This window comes from Cucurbita pepo, chromosome 10, assembly GCF_057944985.1.
Source record: "Cucurbita pepo subsp. pepo isolate OVF chromosome 10, ASM5794498v1, whole genome shotgun sequence".
In the NCBI taxonomy this organism is placed as follows: domain Eukaryota; kingdom Viridiplantae; phylum Streptophyta; class Magnoliopsida; order Cucurbitales; family Cucurbitaceae; genus Cucurbita; species Cucurbita pepo.
In genome coordinates this window covers 3,772,702-3,798,586 of record NC_141807.1, presented here as the reverse complement: position 1 = coordinate 3,798,586, position 25,885 = coordinate 3,772,702, and the positions used below count along the sequence as shown (strand labels likewise).

The 25,885-nt window shown below is 37.2% G+C and overlaps 1 protein-coding gene across 2 annotated transcripts in view; it reads right to left on the bottom strand.

Moving 5' to 3' along the window:
- LOC111803794 (uncharacterized) overlaps positions 1–25,478 on the bottom strand; it is a 28,929-nt gene extending 3,451 nt beyond the window's left edge. The window contains exons 1-30 of one of the 2 annotated variants that reach the window (XM_023688349.2): positions 25,115–25,478; positions 24,052–24,770; positions 23,283–23,408; positions 23,097–23,182; positions 22,899–23,007; positions 21,522–21,617; positions 21,366–21,428; positions 21,210–21,269; positions 21,036–21,104; positions 20,030–20,111; positions 19,670–19,722; positions 19,490–19,588; positions 18,172–19,404; positions 14,888–15,895; positions 14,487–14,822; positions 12,865–13,123; positions 12,094–12,316; positions 11,587–11,971; positions 10,819–10,968; positions 10,456–10,677; positions 10,166–10,387; positions 7,321–7,974; positions 6,590–6,850; positions 6,162–6,509; positions 4,762–5,174; positions 4,262–4,691; positions 2,771–4,069; positions 2,093–2,353; positions 1,720–2,010; positions 1,165–1,638 (exon numbers count right to left, since the gene is read on the bottom strand). In XM_023688349.2, the coding sequence (XP_023544117.2) occupies positions 1,165–1,638; positions 1,720–2,010; positions 2,093–2,353; positions 2,771–4,069; positions 4,262–4,691; positions 4,762–5,174; positions 6,162–6,509; positions 6,590–6,850; positions 7,321–7,974; positions 10,166–10,387; positions 10,456–10,677; positions 10,819–10,968; positions 11,587–11,971; positions 12,094–12,316; positions 12,865–13,123; positions 14,487–14,822; positions 14,888–15,895; positions 18,172–19,404; positions 19,490–19,588; positions 19,670–19,722; positions 20,030–20,111; positions 21,036–21,104; positions 21,210–21,269; positions 21,366–21,428; positions 21,522–21,617; positions 22,899–23,007; positions 23,097–23,182; positions 23,283–23,408; positions 24,052–24,770; positions 25,115–25,172 (10,089 nt within the window). In that variant the 5' untranslated portion in view covers positions 25,173–25,478. The remainder of the gene's footprint in view (positions 1–1,164; positions 1,639–1,719; positions 2,011–2,092; positions 2,354–2,770; positions 4,070–4,261; positions 4,692–4,761; positions 5,175–6,161; positions 6,510–6,589; positions 6,851–7,320; positions 7,975–10,165; positions 10,388–10,455; positions 10,678–10,818; positions 10,969–11,586; positions 11,972–12,093; positions 12,317–12,864; positions 13,124–14,486; positions 14,823–14,887; positions 15,896–18,171; positions 19,405–19,489; positions 19,589–19,669; positions 19,723–20,029; positions 20,112–21,035; positions 21,105–21,209; positions 21,270–21,365; positions 21,429–21,521; positions 21,618–22,898; positions 23,008–23,096; positions 23,183–23,282; positions 23,409–24,051; positions 24,771–25,114) is intronic. The other variant, XM_023688350.2, reaches the window with a different exon arrangement.
- Positions 25,479–25,885: the final 407 nt, after the last annotated feature.

Here is a 25,885-nt window from a genome sequence, read left to right as displayed (position 1 = left end):
GATTCCTCATTGAGGATAAATGGTAATGACTCGAAAAAAGAGAGTAGAAAGGGCTTTCCTCAATCCACTCATCCTCCAAAAAAAAAAAAAAAGGCTTCCTCCCGCTCCCATGGAACATACGACAAAAGGAGAAAATGAAAGGTGAATCTTTATGATGCCTTTCCAAGGGTTTATGAATGTGCCTTTAATCCCCTTACCCCAAGAACTCAATCAACAAAATCCTAATTCACATGGTCATAAGTCTTTTCAAAATCCATGTCAAAAATCACCTCCTAGAGGTTATGAGATCTATACTCCTCAATGGCCTTGTGGGCAATTAGGGATTGGTAAAAAAAAATTCCCTACCGGCAATAGACGCCCCCCAAGTATCAGCAATCATCGTAGGGAGAACCCTTCTCAACCTGTCAGACAACACCTTAGCGATGATATATAGAAACTACTAACCAAACTGATAGGTCTGAAGTCTCTCTGTATTTCTTAGGAATAAAGCAACTGAAGGTCTCATTTAGGGAACAATCCAAAACACCTCCTTCATAGAATTCACAGAAAACTCTCCTGAGATCCTCCTCGACACTCTCACCTACCCTTAAAAAAAAAAAAAAGCCATAAAAAAGACCATCTGAGCCTGAAGACTTACTCTGATCAAACCCAAAGACCACCTTCTTAATTTTCTCTAGTGAAAGAGGCGACTCTTGCCTGTCCCAAGAGGAAATCAGGCTCCTGTCTAAGCCCTCGGTGAAAGTCAGGCTTTCTTCATGAGAAAATTTTCCCTTGCCACATCACCCCTTCACTCACGTGAATTTTTTTAAAAAATATAAATAAATCAAAGCTTGTGGCATCCATTGTAATTTACCACCGACAGTTGTAAAATAGACATCAGAAGATGTCTTCTCATTCACTCAAAGAAATGTAAAGCATAGATAAGGACATATTTAATGCATTAAAAAAATATTATCGTACAGTGGGAATACTTTAATGGAAGAATATTGAAGAGATCTTACTTGTCACAGTAGCCATATATTCATCACAACAAGAGGACTAAGGAAGCAAGATTATTTTAAGTATTAAACAAACAAAGGTAAATCACTGTAACTGTGACCCTGACAGGGAGGACAGCGGAAGACAATAATAAGGAAAAGGAAAATATAAGGAAATGACAGTTACCTCAAGTTCACTAGCTAAATTAGTGTGCTTGCTTCTAAGAGCCTCCATTATATCCTTTGCAGCATCAAATGCACTAGCAGCAGAACCAACTAAGCCCAAGGCAGCACTACGCCTGAATGCATTTTGAGTACCTTCATTGACATTTGAAGAAGGTTGTGGGAGAGATTGATCATTTCCAGCATGTGTGCCGCTGTCTGCTCCAGTGGTCCTTTCAGGCTCTTGGCTGTGAGCATTGCCACCATCATGAGATCCAATCCCAGTACCTGATTGAGTGCCTTGGTGAACCTGGCTATCAGTAGGGGTAGAACTGCCACTATGACCTGCTCTAGAACCTCCGTCAGCCAGGCCAAGAGAACCAGCAGAAGCGGCATTTTGCTGCATTCTTTGTTGAGCCATTGCCATCCTTCCTAGCTCAGACTTATTTGCAACATCTCGCCTTTCAAGCAAATAAGTACGGAGCCAGTAATACAATGCCTGAAGTTTTACAGGTAGTTTTCAGATAATAGAAAATAAGTGAAAAGAGAAATATTATTTAAAAAAGTACACAAGATTCACCTGAGGATAAACATTAGCAATTTTCAAGAGAACAAGTTTACAGTGAGGTGCTTCAGTCCTTTGCAGGGAAAGTAAGAGTTGAGGAATCCAGGACAGCCAAACCCAATGTGGTATTTGATCCAGAAACTTGTCAAAAGCTCGGCCCACAGGTTCATTGGGGGTGTCGAAGCTGAGAAGATATAATACACGAGCTAGATGGTTTCTTGAGTTGGAAATGCCAAATTTAATGCCTTGAAGAAAGCAGCTAACAGCATATTCCAACCAAATCTCATCATGGGATTCTTCGTAAGCCTGAAGGGGAATTATACCCAACTGAATTGAGATCACATCTAAAAAGCTGAAATAAACAAAGGAAGAAGATAGAAAGAAATACCATGTCACAATAGTTCCCCCAACTTATCCATCCCTTGGGCAAATTCTTGAAAAGTGTTATTGCATTGGAGTAAGATTGATTAGCACCTTCCGAATCACTTAACTTCAGCTGGAAATCACCCTTAAGACGGAAAATTTCTGCTTTGTGTTTCACGGGAAAATACTCCAAATTAGTGCTGTTGATCAAATTCAGGCCACTGGTGAGTTCTCCCTTCATTTCCAAGTAAGCCTTTGCCTGTTCTCTTATCTTCACAAAAGCCTCCTACAAACGTACAAAAGAGGACCAATGAGACTCCACATCCTACTGTTTCATACCCCAAACGATCAATAAAATGACATGAATAAAGAAACGGGGCTGATGCAGCTTGCACAGATTAAGAAGAAGTGATATCATTAACCCGCATCTAGGAATTTGAACTAGTTTGGCGTGTAATCAATTGATGTAAGGTTACACGAACAACTAACCAAAAATCCAATCAGTAGTTGATATACATTATAGAAGATAACTAATAATAACAAGGTGATGCGCAGATAACACTTGAAAAACAAATAACTCAACGACAGTTTAGAAGTCCTAAAATAGATGATATAAACATCTCAATAGAACATAGAACATAGATCGTAAACCAATACAAAATTTTCTCAAAGCTCATATGAAGTAGGAAATACTTAATAATACCTGCACTTCCATGGTTGAATGACCATACATGCTATCAAGTATTGATACACAAACATCGTAAAGTCCTTGTTTACGAGCAACATGAGCAAGCTTATTGACATTCCATGCTTTGTCACGAAAACCAAGGTGATGAAGTTGGGAATTTGTGTTTCCAAAATCCTTAAATGCATCAATTACAGCATTATACATCTCATTCCTCCATTGCAGTAAATCGCACCAAACAGTCATACTATCCCATTCATTTGGAATTCGCAGTCTCCAAGTCTCAAGGATATCCTTTAGATCTGCATAGAGATTTGAATGCACACCTCCAATAGAATTTCCAGAGAGTTTGTTTCCATTGGCTATGTCAACAAGAACTCTAGATGATTCCTGCACTTCAACTAGCTGCTGGAATTGTTGCAAAAGAGGAATTCTGGCATGAACTGACATTTCAGGTAATTGCCACCATTGTTCTAAAGCAAGATCAACTCCTTTTCCCACTATATTTTCTGCATCTGCTACACCATTTGTAGTCCTATCATGAAGAGCAAAATATGCTTGAATTAAACGAAGTTTTGGTGTTTCTTCAACTTGAGCTTTTGGTATAACATGCTCTTTCATGTATGCCCAATCAGGCACTTTCCATAGATTGTCAAGCAAGATTTCATAATTTTCAATGCTCTTCCCAAAGTCCACCAAAGCTTCCCATTGACTGAGTTGACTAGCACAAGAAAGCCACTGTTCTTCCCAAAGACACATCTCAGCCTTTGGAACAGTGTTATTATATGTACCTTGGGTTGCTTTAACCATTGATTGATAAAAAAGGCTTTGAGCACGCTGCCAGTAACCATGCTGAACTAGTGAAAGTCCAGCTTTAGTTTCTGCAGTGTTTGCCTTCCTCTTCCACAGTCCACACCTCATATCTTCTTCATTGAGTAAGCGGTATAGCTCAGCTAGAGACTCGGCACATTTTGTCTCATTCATGAACAACATAACATGACTTTCTAGAAGAGCCAGTGCTATATGCCATGCATTGTAAGTCTTGCCAATATATTTAATGAGCTCACTCGGCATCCGAGGCTGAGGATGACTCAGCTGGAGCCCTTCTAGAAGTGCCTGCACAACATTTGGTCTGCTTGCTTGCTGTTTCTTGTGATAATCCTTTGACAAGAGGCCAATCATTGGTTTGGCCAGTGCCACCTGCTCTTCCTTGTGTAGAGTTACCCAGACAATAGGGAAAACCAAAACCCATAGATGGTAGGCAACATTTGCGTCAGTATGGGCCAATTCTCTCAATGGAATTATAAGATCAGCCACCTACAGAGTAACAAGTGTTAAACTTCTCTGCATCAGAAAAGACTAGTCTACCAAAACTCTTCAAAACAACAACTGTAGTACCAGTTAAACAATTACAGTAACAATTGACTGGTAATATCTTTCATAAATAACCAGAGACAAAAACGAGGGATAGAATGCTAATAGTTCTTAATGAACAAGACATTCAGTTACCTGAAGTTTACTCATCCGATTTAAAAATTGTGCATGCTTAAGAACAAGGGAATCAAATGTTAAAGGGGCATCCTCGATGCCCTCTTGCGCATCCATAACCAAGTGCTGCACCGCAGAGGAATCTGCAACATGACCAGATACCAGAAGAGGTGGTAACTTCGCAGAGTTTGGGGCAAGGGTAATAGGCTTATCCTCAACTAAGACTGCCAAAAGGAGATCGAGGCCCTGTTTGAGCCAGAACACATCACTTAAAGCTTCCCAGTCCTGTATCTGGATGATGTATTGCAGCCTTGTAAACAATGTTTTCCCAAGAGATTCATGATACAGTGTGAAGAATTTCTTCCTAATTTCAGGATCTCTTGCCCTTAGACCCAGCATGAACTGACGTTCAACCTTCTGAAATACTTCTTGACGCAGAGACAAGGGATATCTAGAAAAAAAAAATCAGAGCGTTATAACTTCATTCAAGCTTATGGAAGTTTAAAAAAAAAAGCACTAACTTATTTGAATCAGCACAGATTTCATGAAGGAGCTGCAAATATTTTTTATCCCACTCTTCTGCAGCGCTGGAAGAGAAGTTTTGCTTATCCACTTGTGATAGCTTCTGAAGAAAAGAGACAATTTCCTTAGGAGCAAGAAAAGAACTGGAAGAGACAGATGTGCCCATTTTACTGAAGTCATCCTCAATCCACCCTTTTATCACGTCAAGTATGCAGAGCAGCACACTGGCATCAGTGCCTTTTTCTGACAACAGCGAATTCATGATTTGAGTTACCGAACGCTTGCACTCAGGAACAAGCATGACTCTTTCATTAATGAGTTTCAAAACAGATTTCAAATTGGAGATGACTGTCCCGACATCAGCACTTTGACGAGAAGAAGTTACTGCAGAATCAGGATCCATCCTTTGACCCTGATGATAAGATGTTAAACTTTTCAATGTAACACATGATATCAATCGTATGTACTATAGAAATGAAGTTTACATTAAGGGTCTAAAGATAATTCGAGATATACAATCAAATACGTCTAATCATAAGCTCAACACATTTTAGAATTTGAAAAGAAATATCCCTATTTCACAAAAAGTATATGTAGAGGAATGATGACTACGAGAACCCCAGACAATAGAAGGGCTTTCCAACCAATAATTATAAAAGAACACGTTAATCATAAGAATAGAAGAAAACAATATTTCAGCAATACAAACCGAAAGTTAATGAACAGAGATCCAACATTATGGCATGTAATGATAATTTAAATTAAAATTCTGACTTCTACCAAAGAGATTCATTTTTTCCCCAACGCTAGAGATTTATTTCTGTACAACCTTTATTCACTTTTTACCCTTATCTTAATTGGCTAAAGTAAATAGGCCCCCTTTATCCAAAAGAGTCTTTCCACACAAACCTTAGGTTGAGTTCCTGGAAGTAATGTGTCAAGTGAGTTAAAAATATACGACTGGACAACATTCCCACTGAAGAAATTACGGAGGTTATCTTATTTCTCCCTATAACTTCAAACATCCCAAGAAAATCCAATGACCCTCTCCAACCATGCTTCTACAGCCTCAAAAATGGCAAAAGAAAAAGAAATCATGTTTGGCATGAGGAATGTATATTGTACAAAGTTCAAAATACGGCAGACACGATTAAAAAATTATTCTTTTGTTTCACTGAATTAATTAAAAAGAGACAAACACATGGTAATAGATTTATACAGTACCAGAACATTAATTGATTGTAATTTAGAATAGCAAACAAAAAAAAAAAAAAAGGAAATCCAACAAACACCCAATTTAATGCTCCAAATGAGGCAACCTCAAGCATGAAGTAAACACATTCAATGTAGAAGATAACTAGGGTTTGTCAATAGAGAATGAAAAGTGATGATTTCATACTTGTCTCAAATGAGAACCTGCTGACATTCCCATATCTCGTGCTAGACGCTGAAGAATGCGGCCCAGGTTATATGGATCAATTAGGTTCTTCTGCACCTCTGTCAAAGTTTTAATTACTAACAGGACAAAGCTAATGGAAGAAGCAGTGTTATCCTCTGATGATGTTTGAGGGGCAGTTAAATTATTAATGTGATTTTTTATTAGCTCGTCAACTTTCTGATAAAGCAACTTCACATCTGGTGGTGTGGTGACACCTTCCAAAGGATAAGCCACGAATACCATCCTTAACAGGGAGCATAATGATTTTCCAGCATCTAACATCCTGTGCTTAAAACATGGCTCTAGAATCTGTCCAAGAAGATAAGAAACGTTATCTTAATTCAGTAGAAGTATATGCTATTATGATAATAAAAGACTCAGCAACATACTTGAGATATCTGATTGATATTGTTTCTGACGAACAGATGCGGCTGCTTCTCTAAAACTTTGTTCATTACATCCAAGCCCTGTGCAAGAGCAGTGGAAGGGTCCTTGGACTGAGATGGCTGGATGCTACTGAGCAATTTCTCCAGATAATTGAATTTGACATTAGCGGTTGGCCACACCTCCAAAGCCTGTGAGAGAAGCTCTAATGCTTGCTTGTACATGGCAGTTGCCTCCTTGTCCTTAGGCTCTATCACCAATGCAACCTTTATCCATAAAACGTTATGACTGTTAAAAAGCCTAATAAGACGAGATATCAATTCAAAACAATATCATGATGAACAACAAAGATGGCATTTCCACAATATTCTGCAAATTATATTGTTCTATTTCAGTTGTTTGGCATCTTTTACTTATATAAAATTCTATAGCAAAACAAATAGTGAATAGCTTGAAGAAGAAACAATAATAGTACCGGAATTAAGGAGAGCAACTAAACATTACCTTCCGGAAAGAAGAATCTGCCATACATGCACTCTAGGGAAAACAATGAAAAATAAAGTTCTTTTTAACTAAAAACAGGCTTTTCGTTCCGGTAATCCAAACTATCGAGGCATTACACATACAACCATTTTATGCAATGATGCAATGGAACTACATAACTACATTGACAATAATTAAAGCAGCACTGGTGAACTAATGATTCATGAAAGAACAAAATAAAATGTGCGCCTACCCTTATTAGAAAATTTATAATCATTTCCTCCATTGCAGCATTTGGTTTAAATTCTTCGTCAGGTTGTGTGGCTGACCCAGGAGTCTCTACATTTGGCATTGATGATGCACCACCAGGAGACATGACACAAAGAGATGGAAGACCAGGTTCAACCTTGACCCGCTTGGTTGAATCTTCAGGGAATGTAGAACCATCAACCAAACGCTTGGGATCGGTACCAGGAGGACAGGAAGTTAATCCATCATTGCTGTGGCTAAGGGCATCACTTTCAGTTACATGCTTCATTTCATTTTGTCTTTGTCGTTCCCAACCAACCACCAATCCAGCAAGATCAATTGCAAGTCTCCTATTTTCTGCTGTAGTATTATAAGGCAAACCTAGACGACTCAGAGAATTCACCATCTGTGGAACAAATTGAGCTCTGCAACTGTAGAAGAGATCCGAATGTCGTACAATAAGTTGAAAAATATGAATCAAATTAGGAATTGAGTGGCCCTCCTCGACCAGTATTTTTTTGGTATATCTAATCCAAATTGGCATCCGAGAATCACCAAGCGGCAATCTTCGTGGAAGGGCTGGCATTAGTATATCAAGGGCCTGCTTGACCAACATTTTATTCTCTGGTTGACAAGTTCTAAGAAGTGCTACAAAAACCTGCACATCCACGTAAGAATTAGGATACTTTGACCAAGAACAATTCCATAATGACATTGTAGATATGGACTATGTATTCTGACATCCATTAGTCACAGGCACCAATACAGACGTCATTTGTGGTGACTTCAACAGCAGCACATTCCCCCATTGATCATCCATTTACCCAACAAGGTGCAAATAAAAAGCATAAAAGGTATTTTATGAAAACCTTAATAGAACAATTAAAATGAGCATATTAAAAGAGAGAATATATGCATATATATAGAACAAAACCAATCTTTCATTGAGAATAATGGAAAGAATACAAAACAAAAAGTCCACATGGATAAAAAAGCAGCCCACACCAAAGAAGCCAACTAACTATACAAAAGAGGCTCCAAGCCTCCAATCCATAATAATAAAACCTCAAGAGTAATTATAGAACTCATTAGAGACTGACAACCGAATAGAGGAATTAAAGGAGATTTCTATCAAATCTGCTCTATTGTTTTCATTGGGAACGTTCCAATCACTCCTTAGCAAAGTACCCATTTGGATATTGAGGACTAAAATACCCATAAAAACCATGGTTCTTGTAACCATCCTTATTAGACGAGGCTTACACATGATACACCATATTCAGAAGAATGAATAGCTGGTCCTGATTTTGAATTGTGTTTAGTTGTCATGGTACACCATGATACACCATCCTTATTAGACGAGGCTTACACATGATACACCATACACATGATACGCCATAAAATCCATGTTTAGTTGTCATGGTGCTATCACTGTTACCATTCTCAACGGTTATCGGAAATGTTATTCAAAGGGTTTATAATGAATAGCTGGTCCTGATTTTGAATTGTGTTTTGAAAGTTACTTTGTGGTGTGTCACTGAAGTCAGAGGCTTCCACTTCATGGTCTTCAGTTTTCCATATAGTTTTATGTCAAACTCGGAGACAAACTTAAGAAATTTTTTAAATAGGGTAAGAGATTAATAAAAAAAATGTGGGATATTATTCATTTGGTCAATTCCTTATGTTTGCTATAGATATCAATTGGAGAACAGTCCTCAGGCTCCATTGGGTTCTCTTTTTTTTTCCCCCCTGCCCTGCATACTTTTTCATCTTATCGACTAAAAGTCTTTCTTCTAAGTAAAAAGATGACATATATTTAGAGGAATGACACATGATGGTTTGTGAAGGTCTGTGACTTTAGCAAAATGCAAGATGAATCTAAAATGTCAATGACCGACTGAAATATTATATAATAATCAGGAAATTATCAATACTGTAAAGGGTTATTCAATAGTATAAAACATGTTGCATTGGAGCAAGATGTCATTAAAAACAAGGTTGGGAAGGGATCTGATAGAATCTAAAACAGAACATGAGAGTTCCAAGATAAAACAAGTATTCAAGGTACTTGAAAACGTCCTCTTTCTTGAGTATACTAACTCGAGCCTAAAAGCATCTAAACAATTCTTTAACTTCCTCATTTCCTCCTTCCTCTATTTACAACCAAGTACCACAACAACCTCCCTAACTAATTACTAATATATCCTTAATACTTTAGTAATATCATAATAGTATAGTCTAGTAACATACTAGTATTCCAGGGTCATCACTCTAATTTATATACTGCCCAGCTTTCAAATGGTCTCTTCCAACTAAGGCACTTCCTAAAACCAAGTCTGAAGATCTAAAGTTCAAGCTTTCCTTGCTCATATATACGCAAGCCTGAAGGGGCAATGAAATATACTCGAGTGCAGAGACAGTGTGCAGGGAGAGAGAAGGGTAGAGGAGAATAACTATTATTTCTGAATGTCAAATCAGGAATAACATGTAAGTTAAAATATTTTGTACACCACATCAGCATACAAAATTGCACGACCTAACTACCAATACTGTAGCTGGCAGAAAAGGTTTCATTGGACCAAATTGAAATATAGAAAACTTGAGTTAAATTGTGACTTTTAAAACTCGAGGATTAAAAGGGTAGTTTTCCTTGATACTTAATATCGCTGTTTTCCTTAATATTAAAACTGAAATCTTTCCTTGTTTCTTTAAAATTTCCCTATACAACTTTTAATTAAGTTTCCTTTTTCCAGCTTCCTGTCAAGTCAAGCTTTTTCCTACTAGGGTCATAGGATTTCTGCAAAAGATGTATGAAAAACCAACCATCTCTAAAATATATAATGCAATACCTGAAGGATAATTTTTTCAGGTGCTTGATAGGCCTCCAAGAAATGGCAGACATTCACAAATGCCCATTGCTTACTGGCACTGTCTTCCCTTTTTAGATGGTTCCAACCAAACTTGATTAATTCTTTCCTATGATGTACCAGGTCACTCTGAAGATACTTGAGAAGTAAGGTTGCAAGCTGTAAAAGTTCCACTCTCAAAGGTTCATCGTACTCAGCAGTCACCTAGACAGGAAGTTCAGACGAGTAAGAAAACTAAGGGAAACGAACACAACAATAAATAGCAAAATTACCTCTTCTGGAGGATCAAGAAGTTTATCGACAATTGTTTTAATAATAGCTTGATCTACAACCTCCCAACTTTGTCCATTCTGGAAGGCATGAGCAAGCATAGGAAGAATAAGCATTTGCATTACAACCACTAAATGATCGTGCCCAAGCTGTTTTGATTGAAACAGGTTTAAAAAATGTAAGAGGAGGGCTTTCTTCATGTTCGGTGGATATCCTTCAGCAACCTAAGAGACAGAATAATCATTGCATGTATCAACTATTTATATATTTAAAAGACTGCAAATATCTATTTTTATATGACTGCAAATATGAGGGGGACAGAAAGAATAGAAATGTTCACAAAAAGAATTTGAGAAGCAGATTACCTCAATAATATAAAATTCCTTCAGAAATGTATAGTCAATTCGAGTGTGAAACAAAAAGATGGAAAGAATGTCAAAGAGCACATTCACTTCTGCTTTTTCATGCCGCAGATAATTCAGGAAGCATTTTACTAGCCACTTGCTTTCTTTCACCTACATTATAATGTTCCAAGCTTTTAAGAAAATCAGCCGTAAAAAAATCAAATATAAATTGTACATCTTGCTTAATAATTGATGAAGCATCTTCCTATCAACTAGACCCAAGAGGGGGGGAAATAGAAGAAGAAAATCATGTGTTGAGATTGATGGAACAAATTCTAAATAGAGGGAAGAAATGGAAGAGGAAAATGAAGAAATTAAATTGAAAGGATTAATGAAGCAGAAGCAGGTCCATCTAAACACTAGGAAAAATATTGCTAATGACACTACTTTCAAATGGATTAATGAGTAAACTTTTTATAGCCAAATGGACCAAAAAAATCAAAATATTCAAAGGGTATTGCTAAATCAAATAGTAACACATGAGCTACACGCAATCAAGATCTTTACAGACAGAGACATCTGTGAGATGTAAATGAAAGAAAATAAGGTTAGGAACTACCAATCCTGAGTGTAAGTGTAATGAATCATTCTAAACCAACAACCAAGATATAGATCCACAGCTTAAAAGTAATGTAACTTCCAAAAAGTAAAAATAATGAAAACAGGTAAGCAATAATTACTTCCATAAATTAAGACCTCCATCGGACATATAGTAATTAATAATCTTACTTGCACTAGATTTAGCTCTTGCTCATTGTGCAGTCGAGCTATTCTAGCAGGTGACTTCCAAACAGCTACCAGAGTATCAAAAACTACACGATTGCTCTGTAGCCAACCAGGCATCAATTTCACCAAAGTTTTAACAAGTGCAAGGCCACGAAAATAAGCATCAGAAACCACACTTGAGGGTGCAGATGGTGTATCAGAGACATCAGGAGTTACAAGGCCTTCATCACCTGATAAAGGAGCAGGAGGGGTAGATGAACCTGGAGTTAAAGCAGCTTCAGATTTAGGTACAAATTCAGGAAAGGCACTAGCAAGTATCTTTTGTGGAGATTTTGCAAGTTCTTCTCTTAGAGGCTGGCCAGCATCTGATCGGATAATATACATAAACCTGTGAGCATAACTAAAATCAGAACAATCAAATAGTGACAAGATTATTGCATTTTTAGTAAGGTTTTCTATGATTGTCAGTTGCTAGGAACTCCACAAACAAACCAACATCCAAAACCATACCGTCTGAAGTATTTTGGTTCACTAAGTCGAGCAAGGAAGTAGTCGACAGCAAGCGGTGCATATCGGTTCAAAAATTTAATTAGTGGAATGCGGTAAGGACTGTTAACTTCACTATACACTTGTCCCGGGGGAAGAGCTCCTTCCAAACCAATTGTCAATGTAACTAGTTCGTCAAGAAACTTGGATGCAGCCATGGGAAGCAGATGAAAAAGTTCAATGATAGCTGAAAGGAAGAAAAGGCAAACATTAGTTATCAGTGTCCTATGCTAGGGGAAGTAAATATTTAAGTAACTCCAGAAGACACAAGTAAGACCTACGGGGAAATTCAGTTTTTACCCTTGCATTTTTCTTGGGGTCAATTTTAACCATAAAGTTTTAATTTATCAAATTAAATCGTGAACTATATGAGTGGTAAAATTAATACTTCCATTAGTTGACTTTTCATGTCCTTGTCTTTTCTTTTACTTGATTTGTACCTAGTTGTTGGCCTTCTCGTGGCTAGACGGGGGAATTTTTGCTTTAGTTTTTTTATTCCACTGGATGCTTCTTAATTGGGATTGAACATTTTGGAATAAAATTTGAACACTTCTTATCGGCTTGATTTTGTGTCTGAGTTTGGGCACTGTTATTGTTGGATTTGAGCATTTTTATTTTGTAGGTTGAATTTTTTGTAATTTTTTGGTGGATTCATCGACAATTTAAAAAAAAAATGAAGACGTATTAGTTCAATCTATTCAAGAAGTATAAGGCATTTTTCCCTAAAAAGTTTACCTGCTGCAATTTTTGGTTCTTCACCTGCCTTCCATGCTTTCTGACTTTGAGCAAGCTTTTCAGGCTCCAACCATTTCTTGAGGTGATCTAACAGTTTACCTCCCAGAGTAACGTTAAACCAACTGGCCAAAAGTTCAAGAAGTCGACCCAGACCTTGAAGAAGAGGCATGCTAAGGTTTTTGGTGTGTGCCAAATTCACCAGAATAGGTCTAAGGCTACCTTGCAGCAGATCTCTGGGCATCCTTTGCTGATTAATAACCTGAACAGAAACAAAGGGCAAATCCTAAAATAATTATGCACACTAAACCAAAACCTATTAAAAATATTAGATAAACATGGGTTCCATCTCAAAACCAATTGACTATAAGAGGAGTAACCCATCTTATAAAGATTGTGAGATCATTCATCTTTTTAATGTGGGATTCTCAGTATGCCCCATCAATATGGTGCGTTGTTTTTGTTCATCACTCATGGTTCGGATCCCAATTTTAGACCTCAAGGGCTTTTATACCATATTAGATAAACATTGGGTTCCATCTCAAAACCAATTGGCAATAAGAGAAGTAACTCATATATCTTATAAAGATTGTCAAGTCTCTTTATCTTTCCAAAGTGGGATCCTCACCAAAAATAAATAAATAAATAACACCTCATAACGTCTAACAAAAAAACCATTCTGTACCACTAACATCCATTCACATATTCATTTTTTTATCAATGGCTGTCTAAGTCACAAACTTGTATATACTGCAATTAAGCTCCCAAGAATGCAATCTAACCCAACAGCATAGCATTAAAAAAATTTAATTAATATAAAATAAAAACAAATTTTATAAAAATAATTGTTAAATTACATAAAATACCCTTGAACTTTCATATAAGTTTCAATTACCCCTAGACTTTAAAAAAGTTCATTTTAACCCTTCAACTATGAAATCATTCTAAAAAATATCAGGAAGACTTTGTGATTAAGATGATGAATGAAAATTGCTGTAACAACTAAGGTGTAAAAATCAAAACATGTGCCTAACACCATCTACAATATTATTCATATATATTGACATGATAACTCGGTTGAAAAATTACCTTGGGAAATGATGTTGTAAATGTGACAACAATATCTTTTAAGTTGAAATTAATGGCAATAACAATATAATCTTCTACATAGTTGAAACTGAGTTGTAAAGGATGCTAATGATGTTTTCCAACTTTTACAACCAATTGTCGCGTTAATTTAGGTCGTTTCATTTTAATGGAAAAGAAAATTCCAAATGTACTTTTTGAAATAATTTCAAGTTTAAGAGTTGAAATGAAACATATAAAAGTCTAGAAATATAATTGAAACCTACTCCAAAGTTCAAAAGTATTTGTATAATTTAACCAAAAACAAATAATTATTCAACAAAATTCCTCAATTAATAATCAATACTTGACAAAATATTTTAAATAAATAATAAAAAGGGATTTTACCATAAGCATATCATTACTAGGCCAGATATGAATAAGTGAATTCTTACCTAACATTGAGATCAGATTTCATTTGTATTTATTGAACATACCAATACGTTCTAATGATAACAGAAAACAAAAATATTGACAATAAAACAAGTGAAAAACAAAACCTGTCTTAACCCCTCCTTTGCAACAGCAACCACTTCTGGAGACCGACATGTCAATGACTTGAAAAACATTGAGATGATCTTGGCACGCAATTCAGAATGACTGGGAGTTTTAAAATCCGCCCATGCCATGGTGGTACACAATAACTCAATGCAAGCTGTTCGGAGCTTGTTCAATGATGTGGCTATTTTTGGGTTCATAAACTTTACAACCCATACAGTTTCATCTGCCTCAGCTATTTGCAAAGCTTCTTGCAGAAAATTAACCAACTCCTGAGTCAGCTTTAAAAGAGGCGGCCTTAGTGCCAAGCAGAAATTCAAGGCTGTGACAGTTCCAACCTGTAGATAAGAGCAAGTTAACATAGAAACAAAGAAAACTATTTAAATAAAAAGCAATTCAAGACCTGTTGATCAATAGTCTTCAACCGAAGTGGTCGCAATAAGAGAGGCTGAAGCAAAGGTTGATACAGAGGTTCAAGCAACTCAGACACCTCACTGCCAGTCCGACTGGCCAAAAGAGCTAAGCATGACTGCACATTCTTTCTCACAATAGTTGAAGAATTGGGATTAAACAACTCAGAAGCAAGAACATCTACTACTGCTTGAAAGCTTTGTCTGCGTGGCTCACTGTTTGCTTCATCGACATTATTCACAACACGAAGAACATGATTAAGTACTTGACTAGTCTCCTCTTGCTCCTTATTAGCATAAATGGGTAGCCGTTTCAGAACGTATACCAGGCCTCGTACAATCTTCACTTGAAAATGGCAAAGAGTTTCAACAGTAACCTTCCCAACTAAAGCACCAAGTCCCATAACACCACCCATTTGGGCTTGCCATGTACAACCATAACAACAATGCAAAAGCCGTGGCAAAAGTTGCTCAAAAACTGGAATACGGACACTTGGAGGTGGCGAATATACAGGGCTCATGGGACTGGAAACACTCATTGGACTGCCAGACCCTCTCGTCATCATTACATCCGTTTGTTTACCACGACCAAGGAAAAGAAGCATTTCAGAGAACAAATTAAGAGCATTCAGAGCAGCTTTTGCATGGAACCTGTTTTCATCTGCCAGCACCTCAACCAAAGCATCCAGAAAAGTGAGAGGGTCTAACTCTTTGAGGTTACAACAGGCACTACTTTTTAATCTGGAATTGGCATTAACATTTGAAGGAAGCAAAGTACTCCCAAGTGAGGCAGATGCAACTGGAGGATTATTTAGAGAAGAATCAATATGGAACAGAATAGCAAAATGGCGGCATACATTAAGAACAAAATCATCCTTTGGTTCATTAAGATCCTCCTCTGAACCAGCAGCAATAATGGTCATCAATAGAAGTTTGAAAACAGATTTCTCAGCCATAAGTTGGGTTTTAGTCTTTACACCCAAATCAGCCTGCAAAAATTCCTTCTCATTAGAGAAGTGGCAGATATTACAGTAATTGGCTATAGGAATGCATTACCATCTAGGTAGAATAAGTAATGTGAAAAAATGAAAGAAAAAAAATGATGAAGAATAATATCAATATTACCAACCAGAAAGATATCAAATTAAAACCAGACACCATCGTTATTTCAAATAAGATAATGGATAGGATCAGGAGGCGTCCATTAGCATTCAACTAAAACACACACATCCATACTAGAGGAGGGAGAATGTACAACCAGCAGAGACCTCTACAACAAGAAGACTGGAAAAGAAATAATCACAAAGTTTTTTAGCAAGTGACCGCCAATAAAAGACATAAAACCACACCAAATGTCAAATTTCACTCAACTCTCCTCCTTAAAAAACTGTCCTATTTCTTTCTATCCAAATCTCCCACAAAACAGGTACATAACCAAAATAGAGAATAACTGCCAAGCTTGAGACTAATACTTCAGCCAAGATCAGATCGTAACATGGAAAGGACTACAAAGCACTCCCCAATCTACATAGTTAAAATGCAATCATTAAATCGACAGGTAACTCTTTTCCCGTTAGTACAATCCCAAATTTGCTAAATTGTAGTGCTGCTATTGAAGTTTAGAAGAACCTTTGTGGTTTCATCCCAGCTTCAATTGAAACCACTGATCATAAAAGGGAAAAATCTTTCCTTAGATTTGGGGGTACCGCTTCATTTGATTTTTCTTATGCCTTAATGTCTTCTAAGAGCACTTAAAATCTAAAAGACTCGCCAAAAATATGAACCTCCCCCCCCCCCACACCCTAACTCCCTCTATTTATAACCAAGACTTCCTAGCTAATTACCACTATGCCCTGACTAATATCCTACTAATATTACCCACATATCCCCACAAAGAATTATGCCAAAATGTGCACAATCCAGCGGAAATTGGCATGGCTCATTTCCTTAAGATCAGAAATTCATATCGAATCCCCATACCCCCACGTATTGTACTCAAAATATATATACTCCCATAAGCAGTATCACTTTCAAATCAGGTCACAGAACTGTACAGAACCTCTGTTCCCGGCCACAGAGAATATAAACAGAATCTGTAGAAGTGTTGAGAAGGATCAAGCCTTCATTGTCTCGGATGGCATTGGCTGAGCACTGGTGTGATACCTCCTCTTGCAGTCCTCAACCCGTATAACTCCTTCATAGATTGTTTATGGTCAGATTACCACCTCCTTTATTACTTCTATGGCAGTCCTTATTAACCAATCTCCTCCTTTGATGAATTTTGGGTGAACGTGGAGCTATTTTGGATAACAAAGGACAAACCCACTGCCACTGGTAAATGGAGAAAGAACACTTCCAAGGAACTTGGTTTAGTTTGCCAGAAGCTCCATCCTTAACCATAGCATTCTTTACTTGGTATGGGATGGGCGTCTCTATTAAAATTACCATACCCGCTGTTATCTCTCCTATTTTCTATGTTCAGTAGTTGAGATTAAATACTTTTTTTATGCGAGTATTTGGACCAATTTACACTTGCCCCAGTAACGGCTAGGCCAACTCAGTGGTTGAAGGTCAATTAACTCCATCAGTTCCATACTGCCACCATAACTTCAGATTTTTAATTCCAAGTATTCCTCAGAAAGCCTAGTTGGAAGTGTGTCCTCCATTGACAAAAGCCCGAAAGCCCTTGATAGACATAAGTCCTTATCAAACAATGAAAACAATCATACGCATCTGAGGGTACTAGTCAGGCAGGATAACATCTAATCTCCACAAACAGCAAAGCCCGAAATCTCCAAAACATCTAAATGCTTATATTGCACAACATTTGGAACCAAGTAATTGTAAATAATGTGTTTGTAACAATAAATTCAAAAGGACGGCAAAGAATATCAGAACAAATGAGCAACAGAGTATCGGTTCTTTAGCACATTGGTAATGCATTTATAAATTTGAGATATAGTCCACAGGAAACAAAAAGGCTTTGCATCAGTAGCAGAAGACTATCATGTTAGAGAGTATAAAAGAAACACAATCTAATTTATTTTGAACCAGAAATGAGACTTTCCATTGAATAAATGAAAAAAGTACTATTACTCAAAGGATACAAACTCCACAAGAGAGTGAATAAGTATAGTTACAACAGAAGTAATAAATAAATAAATAAATAAAAAGCAATCCAGTTACTACATATATCATAAGATGAAAAATCAGCATAAGATTTAGAAAAAGAGCACCAATATGAAGCAAGAAGCAACACAATCTAATCAAAGCTAACCTTTGCCTCTGAAGTCTCAGACTTCCGCCAAGAGGAATCAACAGAAGAGACTAGCAAAGTTGACAATTGTCGGGGTGTATAGCCATCATCAGCCACAATTCCAGGCAAATTAAGCTGAGAAGACAAGCAGACACGAAGAAATTTCAAAGCTTGCTTTCTGTAGAAAGAATCAACACCACCAGTTTTATTCATTACAGCTGATACAGCAAGATTAATGCATCTATCCAGTGGCACCAAAAAGGGAGTAGCTGGCTCGAAGGTAAGAATTAAACGAAGCCCATGTTCCGGGTTCTCCTTGCATTCCAGTGCAAGTGGCTCTTTGAGAAAGCGTCTATTACGACCACCTAACTTTCCGAGAACCTGCAATGCTTTTGCACCCCAAGAATAGGGCATTGGCCTCAAATGAGACCATAAGGCCAAAATCACTTCAGACATCACACTAGCCATACTAGGTTCCAGGAAATCAGGGTTTAAACTATCAACCCAGAACTCAAGGGTTCGTAAACCCAGACCAACTAAGTCATCGCTTCCTTTAAGACATAAAACAAGAGGCTTCATTAAACGGGGAAGGTGAGGCAATAATGAGCTTAAGCGAGCAGGCAATGTGAGGCATAATTCCAATAACAGATCCCTCATATCTTCCCCAGTTGGACCATCAAGCATGATCAGTAACATGTTAAGGCAAGGTTGAAGCAAAGGAATCAGATCACGAAGTAAAAGTTCAAATTTACACCCTGCTAATGCCCGAAACATTATGCGAAGAAGTTGCATGTACCCAAGAGGTCTTTCAACCTCAGTAGCACTTTTTACGCAAACTTCCATTATGACAGTCACATGAGGCTGTAAAATACGCTCAAAATCTGAAGGTGCTTTAGAAACAGCACCAAATACAAAGCGAAAGAGATGCAAGACCAATTTTGCACCTGGTGAATCTGGGTGCTTCAAAACATCAAGCTTGCTGCTGACAAGAAAATTAACCAAAACATCCGCAAAAGGCCTATATACTTTAGGCGTTTGCAAAAATGTTGAAAACAGATGGACAAGCTGTGTGTTGGAGATCATGCAGTCAAAAAGTTCAGGCATGCACAACGAAAACATATCCATCAGATCCCGAGGTTCCATAACAGTAAGTATCTGGGAGAACAGATGAAGCATTTCTACTTCTTCATCCTTTTCCTTGAAAAGTGTTAAGCAATGAACACCACTTTTCAGAACACCAGAGGCTTTACACACCTACCAGACCAAAGCTATGGTTAGATTTTAATCACACCAACAAAATAACACACAAGCACATTAACCATCACCGATTGTATTATACCTCATCCTCTCTCATTCCCTTGAATGCTTGAGGTGTTGCCAAATTTGATGATGGTGTAACAAGCATCTGTGGATGTGTACCATTTGGAGAAGGAGAAACCTGAACCATAGATCAACAAATTACATTACATAACCAAAAATAGCCAAAATGAAACTATCATATCTAGTATTAATGATATACCTGAGATCGGGGTAAATGTGCATGAGTGATACTCCAAATGATAGTCTTCATTCCTAATCAAAAACAGAGCCAAAATTAAAACTTGTCCTTATAACAGAGTATGCTGTTCGAAATTGAAAATACGAAACATAATTTTATTGAATTGGATCAATACTTCCAATTGAAGGAATAAGGGATCCATGGATAAAGGTGGAATTTTTTCTAATCATAACTAAATCTTCAATTTTTTCTTTGTATAAGGGAGATTGAAGCAAAACAAAATAGAAGTGAAAGGTGAAAGTGTGCTATCTAAGGAACACAGAAATCAGCCCCTCAACATACTGAATTCAAACAAAATGATCACAAAAGAGAACTTATTACCCATGATTAACGTCTTAATCAAATGCTTACAGTCATTGACTTCCTTAGAATGTTCCACAGGAACCTGCAAATTTAACACTGCCTGCAAGAATATGGAAGACAACGGGTCAAATAATATGCAGCAGAGTGCTGGAGAAACTATAAGGGCATATCAATCATAAAGCTTAATAACATTTCCAAAAGTTTGTAGACGAAAGAAGTTAACTCGGTAATATAACCAACACCATTTATATAGTTAGTTACATTTATTAGGTTATTACAAACTTCCCTCTGCATTTTTAACCATTGAGCTGAACATCAACAACCAGCATTCATTTTACGTCTTTGAGAAGTTATATTGAAACATTTTTCATTACAAACAAGATAACAAATATGACCTCTTAGACCGATAACCAAATAGCAATGGACTCCTTAAACCTTCAATAGTCACAACCGTTGAATGAAATTCAATTGCTTTTCTTCTTTTTTCTGGCCCTGCTATATTCGGTTTCAAAGAGATTCTGTTATTGGGTACTTATCTTTATAGTGGACCCAAAACCAAAAGTGGTAGTTCTAATTCAATCATGTTGCCATTATATGGAATTGAGTTCTACTATGTCATTTTCATTCACTTATCTTTTATCCTCCTTATTCCTTATTTCATTACATGGAATCTAACCACAAAAAAGAAAATTAAATAAATAAATAAATAAAAATTGATGAAATTGTCTCTTATCAAAAAAAAAAATTCTCTTCCATCATTCCTCTAGTCCATATGTTCGATCGTTCAGCTCATGTTTCCATTCCATCGACCGGTCTATTAAATAAATACATATTTATTGGCCTTCATTTTAAGTAGGACTAAGTCCCTACTTTCTCATGGGAAAAATACGAATTATGAGCATTTTCTAGTAATAATGATACAAAATAAAAATTAAAGAAAATAGTTATGATGCTCAAAACAATCACGGCCATGAATATATATGTGTGTGCATATATAAAAAATAAGTTAGTGCGTAAAATCAACCTGCACAGGGAGCTCAAGCTTGGACCTCAAGTTTGCACGATCTTTTCCTTCCTCACCTTCCTCCAACAACTGTAAAATATGAGGGGAAAAACTCAATATGGACATTTGAAACGAAAAACACAGATTAACCTTTTTTCAGGTTGGGGGCATATGTCGATATGGAAATTGCAGTACCTGAGGTATAGTATGTTTGAATGCACTAAATTTCCCAACAAAAGCATCCAAAATACGCCCCTGTACAAGAGAGGATTATAATGTTAAACATAAAATTCACTGCTTGTGATTTTGCTAATTGAAAATGTAATCAACAAACATATGGTTATGCCAGACCAAGAGAGTTCGTGATTCATCCATAGATGTTTGGTCAACACCCTTCTCAAAGATTGGCTCCACCTATATCCAACATCCATTTTATTCAAGCAGGCCAAACAATGGAAAATAGGAAGAAGTTCATAACATTGGAAGTAAAGCAGTTAGAAAAGGTACCAAGTTCAGCATCAACCGTGCACAAGTAGTATGAATGCTAAGTGATAGTGAGGCATCATGCATGTTACTTGAGAATAAGTAGATAATCCGTGATAGCTGCAGCCATCACACAGCATTTATCAGATGATGAAGCATAACAGAGTTCTGTAGAAACTGAGTTAACTTGGGACAACGAGATTATAAAGAAACAAAATGTTCCATTAAAAATGTGAAAAGTAAAGCTATATACAATAGCCTCACTTTAAAAGAGAATTAGACAGACCCTAAAACCCAAAAAGGAAAAAAGATATATTAAAACAAATATCAGTTGAAAACTTTGACAAGCATGAAGCCTCGAAAATGGATGAAGAACAAAATTTCCTTCAAGAAGCCCGTCTGACTTTGAAAACCCATAGCAACTTCTTCTGGCCAATCCTCAGGGAAGCGTTAACAAATGTGACCTATATACATTCTTTGCTTTGTAGAATTTACTTAATAGCACCAAAACTTCCATAGGAAGAGCTATTGATTCCAACCTTTAAACAAGAGGTGCAGGCGCAGAAAACTGCAAGTCTTCAAAAAAAATACAAAAACAAAAGCCCAACCATAATTCCCAAACCCTGTTTAGTCTCGGAAGCACACTTCTCTGATCAAAAACTTCATTTTCTTCCCAATAATAGACAGCAAACAGAGAATGATGTATCTAAAAACTACCAGCTTCAAAAACAAATGAGAGAGGAGCTAAGGAAAACCTGAAAACACCTTAGGCAGCTGGGCACTCATGCTCCAATAAGAATACAAAGCTCCACAACAGAAGGAAAAAGAAACTCCAACAAAATGTCAAACCAGACCAACACGGTAATTCCATTTATAGACCCTTAAACGTCTTTTCATTCTGTTATCTCTTCTTTCACCTCATCAAACAACCTTTTTAAACTAATGATTCATCTTTCAACCAAAATTACTAAACAATTCACTTTCTGTTCGACTTTCTTTCCCTTTAGAATATTATTTTTTCAATTTTCTTGTTGCTAGAGATTGGCACCAGACTAATTCCAGATTTCTTCAAAAACTCTAAGCCGCAATTCCAATTTCCAAGCAACATCTTCAAGAAGTCAATCCAAATCTTCTGATGACATCGTTTGAAATGCAGGAGAGCAATATTACAAGTACAGTAGCATAATCTTACAGTGGGAAAGCATATAAATAACAAAAGGATAAACTTTGTTGTTTTCAAACTTCAGTTCACGACAAGACTGTCAAGAAAATTCATATGCAATATCATCCTAACAAAGAACTTCAGGAACCTCAGAAAATTTTAGGAACAATAGAATTAACAAATTAAACAAACTTATCACACTCAAGGATTATCACTGAAAATTGCACAAATAAAAATACCTGAGACAGGGAAAGATCCCCCCGGACATGATGCACAATTTCTGCCAGTAAACTATAGGCCAATGGTCTTAGTGTCTCATAGCATGCCCGACCAGCTCCGACTAGAACCCTGAAAATGCGGAAAGATGAGACCACAAAGTATTAGTACAAACAACGGCAAAGCTCTGCATTAGGATGTATACAGGTCAAACATATTACTTCTCTTCCAACAGTGTATCAATCAGTGGAAATAAACCCCTCTTATACTCTGTTCCAAGAACATGTTTCAGGGCTACTAATAATTCCTGCATTGAGCAACATAAAGATTAGTTCTCAGATTTTCCTTTCAACAAACCGACTAAGTTGGAAAAGTAACCCAGAATACAAAAGGACAAAAGTTCTCACCTTCCGTATTGACACAGAATCTGAACATGTAACCAGCAAATTTACAATACTCTTACAAATACTTTCTTCATGCGGCCTGATATAATCAGCAGAACTCCTCAACAGGTATGTTAAAAAAGAAACCGTCTGCAATCACAAAGGCATAAAATAAGTACATTTTTTATTTACTTCCTCATTGACTGCCGGGGCTAATGTGCAGCCTGATTGACTGCTGAAGTTAGAGGTCACTATACTACCTGTTGTATTCATACTTCATAGCGTGGCTTATGGTAAAAGACAGATATACATCTCTAGAAAAAAATTATTTAATGCAATTTCAATACAGAGTAAATCCCTAACAGTACCAGGCTTTATCTAATCATCAAAAGCATATAATATCCATTGCTGTCATACTTCATAAGAACGAAAGACCCTAATGATATTAACTCAAGCTCAACAAAACCAACGAGGAGATACACTCCCCTGACCCGTAAAGAGTACTTGAAGATGCTACCAACATGACATAAAGATGCACAAAAGGCATAGACGTATTATAAAACTGTGTGAATAATATAATGGGAAAAACTGAAAGAAAATTTAAAGGAACTCTCTAAAACAATCACAAGTAATGTACAAGGGGCTAATTATAAATTTTTACGGACATTTTGGATGTAAAACCTGTGAGAATAAAGAACAAAGTTACCGTTACAGAAATTCAAGAAATCATGTCTCGCCTTCCCCCACCAAAAATTTAAATAAATAATACGACAAGTATCCACATACAGCGTACCTTAACCTGCGCCCCCTTCAGTTCGATGAAATGAGTCTTCAAAGAGGGAGGAACCTTTTCAGGTCCTGGAACAGAAATAGCAGAAACCATCAGAGGCAACAAGAGAGGGATATTTGTTTGAACAAGCCGACTGTACAGCTGGAAAAGAAACATGACGACCAGTGGACTCTCAGTTACTATCTTAAATGAACGGGTACTAGGATTAAGCTGCGCAGTCCCCGTGCATCCGGTAGTCAATGCCTGATCCGAAGAAGTGGATACATCCATGGGTTTTGTATCTTCGCCAACAGCAGCAGTATTTTCAAAAAAATGGTTCACGGTCAACTTAAAGTTCTGGTAAATTTTACACACGAAGTCCAGGAATGGCTGCACTTCATTTTCTAGAGTCGGTCTAAAATTTCTGAGAAGATCAAAGATTATGCGGATACAAATTAAGCCGTTCTCCTCATTATCTGTGGTGAGCACTTGCATAGCAACCTTTAACAGGTCCTGCACGAAGGGTCTTAAAACTTCACTATGAGGAAGCCGATTAAGGATCTCCACCACGATGTTCCGAAGTTTATGCTCATGATTGTCAGTAAATTGAGGCTTTGTAATTTTAAGTAGGATTACGGAGAACGCACGAAAGTAGCATTTCAGAAAATTTAAGTACTCAGGAGTGTGAGCAATCTCCAAGCTATCTCGAACCTCCGTTGCCATCTGAAGCCTCATCTGAATATCTGCTCGCAAACACATATTTCAGAACAAACAAAAAACGTACGGGTAAACCTAAGTATAGCTCAATCTGATCGCTGAAAACCGAATGGAAAACATGACAACAATATAGAAGCTGTGACCTTACGACTGAAAAAAGAAAAGTACAATTTAAGCACACTGCATACTCCATAGCTTAATTTAAGCGGACTTCGAAACCGAATGTTATGACAAATTAGATAAACGAGGTAGATAACTGCAACATTAAGCTCAAATAACCTAGCTCCACGGAACTAAACCCAGCAAAGCAAATATTTTCGAGCCCGAACGGAGAGAGAGAGAGAGAGAGAGAGAGAGAGAGAGAGAGTACTGAGTTCAGGCTCGACGAGGTGGCGAGAATGTTGCTCGAAGTTCTGAATGGGACTCATGGCGCCCTTGAAGTGACGATGAACGCAAAGAGAAGGAGCTCGGTGGTTGTAGTAACGTTAAACGACTAAATATTCAGAGCGTTAGGCAGTTCCAGCAGCTTCTTCTTCTTCTTCATGCTCGTACAGGCTTTGAAGCGCCTTCATCGACTAGTATACGAATAAACGAGAGAATCAAGCGACTCTGGTGCAAGAATTATGCAGTGTATACGATTCCCAGTCCGGTGCTTAGGGCTCAATGATCTTGTTCCGCAATATTGCCAACAATTCCCAGTCGAATTCCTGTTTCCCGGGTAGACTTCGATCCCTCCCGCTCCGAAATCAACCATCACTTAGAAAGAGAAACCCGCTACTCGTAGTCTTGGGCTGGACCGGCCTACGCTACTCGGCCCATTGCTAACATCGGCCTATTAGATTTTGCGTTAAAAAAAAAACAGGTTTTTTTTTTTAAACCTAATCTGACCTTTTTGACTCGAATGAAAAGATATAGAGTAAATTTTCATTTTTTAAATTAAATAAATGGAGAGAGAGAGGATAGATAATGTTAAAAAATGATTGGAGAGTCGTGTTCGTCTAACATAGTATCATAGTCATGCCCTAATGATATGTGGAAATCACTACAAGTGAGTAAGATTCGGATTATCTTGTTGATCAAATATCTCAAGGCAAAACATTATTTGAGATTTGAATTATTCCACAAGCAAGATCGATCATGT